The sequence below is a fragment of the Neomonachus schauinslandi genome, chromosome 1 (genome assembly GCF_002201575.2).
Source record: "Neomonachus schauinslandi chromosome 1, ASM220157v2, whole genome shotgun sequence".
Classification (NCBI taxonomy): Eukaryota; Metazoa; Chordata; class Mammalia; order Carnivora; family Phocidae; genus Neomonachus; species Neomonachus schauinslandi.
Window position 1 is genome coordinate 198,963,263 of NC_058403.1, and position 9,011 is coordinate 198,972,273.

At 50.9% G+C, this 9,011-nt stretch overlaps 1 protein-coding gene across 1 annotated transcript; it reads right to left on the reverse strand.

The window, feature by feature from the left end:
- Positions 1 to 1,418: 1,418 nt before the first annotated feature.
- FAM240A (family with sequence similarity 240 member A) lies at positions 1,419 to 6,128 on the reverse strand. The gene is made up of 2 exons (XM_021686984.2): positions 5,980 to 6,128; positions 1,419 to 1,551 (listed from the first exon to the last, which is right to left on the reverse strand). Exons 1-2 carry the CDS (start codon positions 6,120 to 6,122, stop codon positions 1,419 to 1,421), a joined length of 276 nt encoding a protein of 91 aa, XP_021542659.1. The 5' UTR covers positions 6,123 to 6,128.
- Between the last annotated feature and the right edge of the window lie 2,883 nt (positions 6,129 to 9,011).

The window sequence follows — 9,011 nt, forward strand, 5'->3', positions numbered from 1 at the left end:
GGGTCACATTTCCTTTACTAGCCTGTTCTTAAGAAGCCCTCCCTAGACCAGGATGGTGGGGCAGCTTTGCCTGCCATGGCTCCCGGTGTGGTTCATGATGGCAGGTCTTTGCCTCTGAGCGTCCCTCGCCCACAAGCCCTGACCGCTATTCTTCCTCTGTTTAATTCCTATTTTCCTCCTACTCAAAAGAAATGCCTCTTCCGTCACAATGTTGTCGCCTGAACCCAGCTGGAATTTGTAGTTTATTAGTTGACTTGAATCCCACGTTGAATGAGAGACCGTGGTGGGAGGAAGGGTTCTGAGCCTTGTTTGCTGGATCAGGTGAGCATGGGACCTGGGGAAATGCTCTCCCAACCCTTCTCGCTTTCTGGTGGCTCCCATTGCCTTGAGGAAGGCTTCTGGGCTCCCTGGGGATGTGGATGGAAGCACTGTCCCGCACACCAGGGCCCTTAGAGCACTAGATCGCCATGCTGGCTGCTCTCCAGAACTGCCCCCGCCTTGCTGCCTGTGTGTCCTGGTGACATTGCTCTCGAGCGTGTACAGCGTACAGCCTTCAGATACTTTCCAACATGGTCTCTCGGAGCCCTTGCCCTGGCTGGAAACTGTTGCCAAGGCCCAGTTTCAGTTCGTGCTTTGGGAAGTAGCAACCCTCTACTGGGACCCGAGAGACGGCTGGGGAGTGACCGTGACATTTCAAAGTCCAGAATGTAGATGGCAAACACTTTGTTGGGGTGGCCAGATACACTTTAGCTGAGCTGACAGACAGCTGGCCAGTGCAAGCGTGTGGGGATATAAAATAAAGCCACGAAACATATAGCGTGCACGTCCGTGTTGACCAGGCAACCGAGCTTTATTAAAATTATCCTGATCTGATCGAATGGTTCCAGGCAACCATGCTTTGAGGAAGCCAATTAAATTCACATGAAGGAGAAATAACATTAGATCAATTTCTTGGCAAAACCTTATTTTTACGACTATTTACAATACAGCTATTTCTGTAGATGGGTGCATTTCTCTTCTCATAAAAGGACAATAAGAGAAAGGATCATGTGAAACTGTTTCTAGGAGAGATGTGGGAAGACACTGGTGGGCAATGTTTAAAGTGTGACCATGAAGATCAGCCCCCCCACCCCCGGCGTGTGCTTAGAATTTAAAATATGTAGATTTTAAAATTAGGAGGTAATTATATGGAAATAAAGTATGCTGCATGGGGTTCTGGTATTAAATAATCTCATCTTTAGAGACACTTGGGCTAATATCCTGGCCCCATGTGGAATGGGCTGACTTGGCTGATCATTCCTACTTGGCGCCGGCGAGGACGTGCAGGTAGATCTGTCACAGTTGGGGGGAGTGTGACACCTCTCTAGCCTAGCTCAAGGACTCGGGCATTTGCAATAACTTCTCCTGGTAGAGCCACTTCAGTGCTTTGAATCGTCTTGTGTCAGCGAAGCAAGAAACTCCCGGCCCACATTTGCCCGCTTTTCGGTCTCATCTGGATTGTTCCGCAGCCTCAGCTTTGCTTCCAGTCTCTGCCTCCATTCCTCTCTGAGCCTGAAAGTAGAAACCAAACAGCGAGCAGGGCAACCATGTCCATGCTGGTTGGTTTGGGGATGCTTCCTTGGTTTTTTTACCCCTGAAGGTGTCTGTCTGTGTGTGTATGTGTGTGTGCACTCAGTTTTTAAAAGGTATGCAGAGGGCTAGAAATGTAAATATATGCATATTTTATATTTTATAGGTATATATTTAGCTCCCACTTCTGTTCAGCCTATTCTAGTCTTAATCCTTCAAACTTTTCCTTTGAGAGAGCAGTGTCTTTAAAGTATGCGGAGAGGGGCGCCTGGCTGGCTCAGTGGTGGAGCACGCAACTAACTCTTGATCTCGGGGTTGTGGGTTCGAGCCCCAAGTTGGGTGTAGAACTTAGCTGTGAAGAAAAAAGGGTGCCTGGGTGGCTCAGTTGGTTAAGCGACTGCCTTCGGCTCAGGTCATGATCCTGGAGTCCCAGGATCGAGGCCCACATCGGGCTCCCTGCTCGGCAGGGAGTCTGCTTCTCCCTCTGACCCTCCTCCCTCTCATGCTCTCTGTCTCTCATTCTCTCTCTCGCAAATAAATAAAATCTTAAAAAAAAAATTAAAAAAAACCAATAAAGTGAAGAAAAAAAACCTTAAAAAAAAAGTACAGGGTGGGGGGGAACCTCTGTCCATCTAGAATTGTTTACTTGGCCAAGCTATCTTTCAAAAACAGAGGTGAAATAAAGATGCCCCCAGCCATACAAAAACTGAAAGAATTTGTCACCAACAGCCTGTCCCTACAGGACAAGTTAAAGGACATCCGTCAAGTGGAGGGAGAATGACACCAGATGGAAATCGAGATCTGCATATGGAGGGAAGGGCCCCTGAAAAGGCGACTGCGTGGGTATATTAGTAATTTTCCCTCACAACTTGACTCTCCTTAAAAGGTAATCAGTGTCTGAAAGCAAACCTGTTAATGATGCTGTGTGGGGTTTATGACATGTGTGGAAGCAGAAAGGCCAAAGGGGGAGCAGTGGGGTTCCACCCCTGGAAGCCTCTCATGCCCTACAGGGGACCATGCGGCACCAGAAGGCACATCGTGACAGAGATCCTAAAGCAACCCCTAAAATAACACCAAGAGATATCCTGGAAAAGCCAACAGAGGAGATGACAGGAAATCATGACAAATATTTAATTAACCCCAAAGAAGGCAGAAAAAGAAAGGAATGAAGAACAGATGAGAGACCAGGAGACAAATAGCAAGATGGCAGATTTAAACCCAATCGCACCAGTTAGCATTAATGAGCCACCCAATTAAAATGCAGGATCATCAAATTGAATAAAAACCAGTATTGAAATAGATGTCACCTGCAGGAAAATCACTTTTTTTAAAAAAGATTTTATTTAGTTATTTATTTGAGAGAGAGAGAATGAGAAAGAGAGCACATAAGAGGGGAGAGGATCAGAGGGAGAAGCAGACTCCCTGCTGAGCAGGGAGCCCGATGCGGGACTCGATCCCGGGACTCCAGGATCATGACCTGAGCCGAGGGCAGTCGCTTAAACAACTGAGCCACCCAGGCGCCCGGAAAATCACTTTTGATATGAAGGTGGCAATAGGTTAAAATTAAAAGTGTTTGGAGTTAATTGGACACTTAAGGAGTCAGGGCCAGGCTCCCCAACAAGAAAGCAAAAAAAAAAAGCTGGGACAGCTCAGACAAAACTGCCCTAGCGTCCTGTTTTGCAGCTTCGACAAGACCACGACAGCATCCTGTCCAGCAGCCTCTGCAGGAGTGACTTTTGCAAAACATCCTGAAACAAAACAATGAACCGTAAAACATTGGTCACTATCACAAGGTGAGGCAGTTCGTCTCCAGATGGCAGCCCAAAAGACCAACAACACGGGAACAATAACCCGAGAGGTAGACAGGTGCATGATCAAAGCCCTGATTGGGGCCCACCTTAGTGGCCAGTCCACAGGAGTCCACACTCAGGATGCTCAAGATAGTTCCTTGAAAGAGCTTATAAAACCCCCTAGATTTGAACGCCAAAATGGCAACCCTCTCGGGTCCCCTCCCTCTCCAAGAGCCTTGTGCTATCGCTCAATAAACTTTGCTTTGCTACCCACCACTCTTCATCTGGTCTACCTCTTCATTCTTCGAAGTGCCATGACCAAGAACCTTGGGCACTAAGGGAACAAAAATCCTGTAGTAGCAAAGGATGGGAAAATATTCCATCTTAACCCCAATCAAAGAAAGCCGAATGGTTGTAGTAAAGTCAGACAAGGTAGATTTCAAAGGCAAGAACATTACCAAAGAGAAAGAGGGTCGTTTTGCAATAAGGGGATCAATTTATCAAGAGGATATAACAATCCTAAACACTTGTATAAAAACAGAACTTCAAAATACACGGAGTGAAATGAGACAGAGCTATAAGGAGAAATAGACAAATCCGCAGTTACAGGTGAAGATTTCAACACCCACATTTCAGGCAAGACATCAGTCAGGCCATGGAACACTCGAACAACTCTACTGACCACCCGCTTCAGTCTGATGGAGGTCAGGGACTCTCCAACAGCCCTCTCCTCTTAGTGTCCATGGTAAAAGTAACAAGGAGAAACCCAAGGCACAGGGAATCTGCCAACTCACCCAGAGCGCAGGGGCTGGGCCGTCCCCTGGCATTCTGCCTCTGCTACATTCAATCCTGGACTAAGTGGCCGAGTGCAGGACGCAGGGGAACCGACCTTAGGCATGTTTTCCTGTCCCAGCCTCGGAACCACCTAATGAACTGGGACTGTCTTCTCCATCTGGGGCAGGGATTAGATGGAGTAGCGGGTAAGATCAGAGACCCTCCAGAGAGGGGCATGCATTTCAAATGGGAAGAGGGGGAGAAGGATAAATAAGTTCGAGTCTCACTGTCCCACCAGCTAGAAAGCTTATTTCCTGCAGTCTTTCGCTAAGTGCAGAGATGGACACTGTGCCCATATATTTTCATGTTTTAACGAACTGCAGTTTGTTTCGGAGCTGATTTGCTCACCCCTCAGCGTGCCCTCACTTTCTGCATCCTCTTCAAGCAGTTCCACTGTACTGGAGACCTTCTGTGTAACCCCTGGGGGACACACACATATGCACAGCGGGGGCAGCATGCTGAGTGGCCTGGCCTGGGGAAGGGAGAGGGCAGGGACCACAGAAATGACCGACGGTCCGTCCCCCTCAGCTTCTCGGACAGTCCCTGGGGGACACTCCCTAACACGACCCTCCAGCAGCCAGGACAGCCTGCTTCTCCTCGCCTGGGGCCAGGAATATGGCGGAGCAGTTCTCCACGTGTAGAAGAGGCCGGTTCCCTCTAGGGCTCAGGAGGGCATTTGGAAGGCAGCTGTGAGTTTCAGTGGTGTGAACTGGTGCATATCATCAGCCCAGCAAGCATGTACCGGCAGCCTGGAGTCACGGCCCCTGCCATCGGGCCAGCACACAGTTGTCCCACCATCCTGGCTGTGCCCTTTGCAGACAGCCGAGCTGTTCCATGAGGGGACAGAGGACCCAGAGGGGCCCGTCCCTCACTGGCTCCCCGAAGTGGAGGCCGTGTGTGAGAGTGGTGAGCTGCCACTGTTCTCAACCCCAGTTTGCCCAGCGCGTTACTCTCTGCAGGGGGCAGACGGGCGTGCAGGCCGCAGCAGGGATTCGCAGCAGAGGGGTGACGGCCTCCCTCAGAGAACCCCGCGGAGCATCCTGTGTCTTCACCCAAACAAGCACTGAGCATCGGTCACTGTCTCCTTGGCTTGGCTGCTTTTCACAGACACATCTGAGGACCTGCTTGCCCAATTTAGTGCAACCCTCAAGCTCTAGAAACAGTGACAGAGAGGAGAGATTTTTCCATTTATAAAGATATGAATCAAAGTGTCCATTTGTTAAGGTGGAAGAATGTTTAAAATTACTGTCTACTAGAGGTGGTGCAGGAACATATGCAAGAAAAATGGAAATAATTACGTCCTCTAAGATGCCCATCTGGCATTTTTCGGGGAAAATCAGTTTTGTTCTAAAAAAAAAAAAAAAAAACAACCAAAACCAAAACCAAAAAGACAAGCGTGGTAATGCTGTGTCCATGTGCGTTCATGGTGGGGATGTTGATGGTGGGGAGGTTGTGTGTGTGGGGGATGGGATATATGGGAATTCTACTTCCTGCTTAATTTTGCTGTGAACCTAAAACTGCCCTAAAAATAAGGTCTATTTTTATTTTTTTAAAAAGACTATTTATTTGAGAGAGAGTGCACACGTGCATGAGGGGGGAGGGGCAGAAGGAGAGGGAGAATCTCAAGCTGACTCCGACTGGGGGGCTGGATCTCACCACCCTGAGATCCTGATCTGAGCCGACATCAAGAGGCAGATGCTTAACCGCCTGAGCCACCCAGGCGCCCCCAAGATAAAGTCTATTTTTAAAAACTAATTTAAAAAAAGGTAGAAAAGGCGCCACATACTTTCTCAGAGCACTTCTTCCCAGTCGGTATTCCTCGGATTCCCGGTAGTAGGTCTGCTTGCGGATCTCGCGCTCCCAGAAGCGCTTGAGCTCGTGACAGGTGTTCCCGCAGAAGACCTCCCGGCGGACGTACTGATTGTTCATCCCCTGGAAAAGGAGATGTCCGTCGGACCCCGTGGAACACGCTCCCTCAGACCCTGGAGGGTACAGACTCTGCGAACCCAAACCCCTGCCATGCATTTGAGGCGGGCCCTGGCCAGCCGCTGAGCCTCACCCGGGGGATGACGTCACGGTCTCCCCGCCTGTTGCCAGGATACAGTGACGCCAGTGCAGACGCTCCCTCGGAGCTCAGCGTGGTGTAGGGGCACCCGGCAAATACCTCTGGCCTGCCTTCCTCCCCCCTTTCTCCCATCTGAGAAGCATGGGCCTTCTCAACTGTCCAGCAGCCGGTGTTGCCCGCCAGGCCTTGGGTGCGCGGGCCGTTTCGTTATCCCTGCATCCCCGTGAGTGGGCGCTCCCGTCCTCATTTGAGGGGTGAGACGTGTGAGGAGTTGCAGAACCTGCCTGTGGTCCCGCGATGCAGAAGGCAGGCCGCATACTTCTGAAGGTTTTCGAGCCCTTCGCTGAAGGGGTTTGTCACACAAAGTGGTCCCCGTGTCTGACGCACGGGGAGCAGGCCGCTTTGGGGTGCGCGCGTGAGTGCATGCGCTTTGTAGGGGGCTCTACCTGTCAGACACTCAAGAATGCTCGCTGTTTTACACGAAGGAACCGCGCAACTTCCAGACCTCAGTGGGTCCAGCGGACAGGCCAGAAGCAGGGATTGGAGGGGCGAGGGGCGCGGGGGGAGGAGCAGTGGGTTATTGGAAATGTCCGGGGAGAAGCTGTGACCCGGCGGCCGAGGCCAGGTGAGTGGAAAGTGGACGGGTGCACAGGGCATCTTGGGGGTGGCCAACTGCACCCGCCAGATGCGGGGGAGGGGGTGCCGATGGAGACTTCAGTGCCTGTGCGCAGATGGGAAACAGCAGAGGAGGGGGCTCTGGGGAGGGGCCCTGAGCAGTGCTGGGCAGGTTGAGCTGCCTGGATGCTAACGTCCGGGGGGGGGGGGGGGGGGGGGTGAGGGAATACTTAGGGGACATCTTGGCCCAGGGTCTGGCGCTCAGTGTGCAGGTCTGGACCACAGCTCCCTCGCAGAGATCACTGGGGGGTGCTGGGGCGGGGTGGAAGGAGAGAGGGTGTCAAGCCAGACCTTCACTCTGGACGTGTTTGTCCATTTACTTGACACACCTTCTGCTTGTCAATAAATTCTCCAGGACTCCATTTTCTCAGCTTTAACATTTCTCTGAAGGGGCGCCTGGGTGGCTCAGTCGGTTAAGCGTCTGCCTTCCGCTCAGGTCATGATCCCAGGGGCCTGGGATGGAGCCCGGCATCCAGCTCCCTGCTCAGCGGGGAGCCTGCTTCTCCCTCTCCCTCTGCCTCTGCCTCTGCCTCTGCCCCCCCCCCCCCCCCCCCCGCTTGTGCTCTTTCTCTCTTACTCACTCTCTCTCAAGTAACTAAATAAAATCTTTACAAAAAATTTCTCTGAAGATGAAATTTGATCATGAATGTGAAACTATTTAGCAATGTATAAATTTCTGAATAAATATAACTTGTGTAGTTTGTAAAGCTCAAATTGTACAGGGCATGATACTATAATTAACAGTGAGTAGTAATAACCTCCCCCAACTTTCTATAGAGATGAAAGAATTCCACTTCTCTTTCCTTCTGGCTCAGTGGCTGTTGACCTTGGCTGCCCACTGGAATCTCTTGGGGAGCTTTGCGAAAACCAGATGCCTGGGCTTCATCCCCAGGGAGTCTGATCTGAGCAGGCTGCGGTGTGGCCCGGTCATCCGGGTTTTTGAAAGCTCCCCCTGGATAGCCAAGGTGAGAACTGCCATCTTGGATCATGTCCTCTCATGTGGTGGTCACGTCTGTGTCCAGTGTTGGCTCCGAGGAAGCTGAGGGGATGAGGGCTGGGCATAGAGGCCTAGTGATGTCATGGTCACAGCCATCTTTGCAAAGTAGGCACTATTTTCCCATTTTGCAGGTAAGAAAACTGAGGCTTGGAGGTAGCAGTCTGACTCGATCAAAGTCATTCAGATGGTAAGTGGGGCCGCTGTCACTCTCAGGGCCCAGGCTCCATCCCCTGCCCCTAACTGTTCCCTGCGGAGGAGAAGAGTGACTTTCTTACCTGCTGGAAGTGCTCAGTGATCTCGTACATTCCTGGCAAAATAGCAGAGAGCTCACTGACTGTAGCCAGCCCCCCAGCCCAGAGCAGAATTTTTCAGAAACGACGATATTCCCTGTTTTATTTCAATGTCCTAAGTGTTTCGCAGTTCTCCATAAATATCTGTTAAATTGAATAACTCTCCCCTCCTGCCACCCAGTTATCTTTATCTGGAAGGGCTGGCCTGGGAGTGGTGGTGGTCCCTTTGCAAGGCTTCAGGCATCGAGGGAAAGTGTGTAGGGACGTGGGAGGGGCACTCCCACGTCACCTTGCCTGCCCACTGGCCCTGGAGGACCTGGCCAGTGCAGGACGCTGTCACGCATGTTTCGGGGAGGCGTGGGTGTGCAAAGGAAAGAACTCTCTGATCCTGATCATTTTGAGTTCATATGAAGTTTCTGCCTTCATTCAGGGGTGAGTCACTCAGGGGAGAAACTTCATTCAGGGAAGAGTCACTCTGGGGAGGTAAATGCTCATTAGATTTTTTTTTCCCCACAAAATTTGGAGGGCTCATTTTTACTCTGAAGTTTTTTTTGGTTTGTTTTTGTTTTCGTTTTACTTATTTAGGAAAATAGAAGCCTGAGCCTGAACATGAACTGTGTCCAATTTCGGGGCACTTTACAACGGCTTGCCCGGATGCACTAGCTGTGTTCGGGTCCGGGGGCTGCCCGAGCTGCAGACTTAGGAATCAGGGTGAGAGAATTGCTGAAAACAAGGGAGGCCACCCACCAAGCGCACGATCACCTTGAGGCCAGACTGGTGGAATGCGGGCA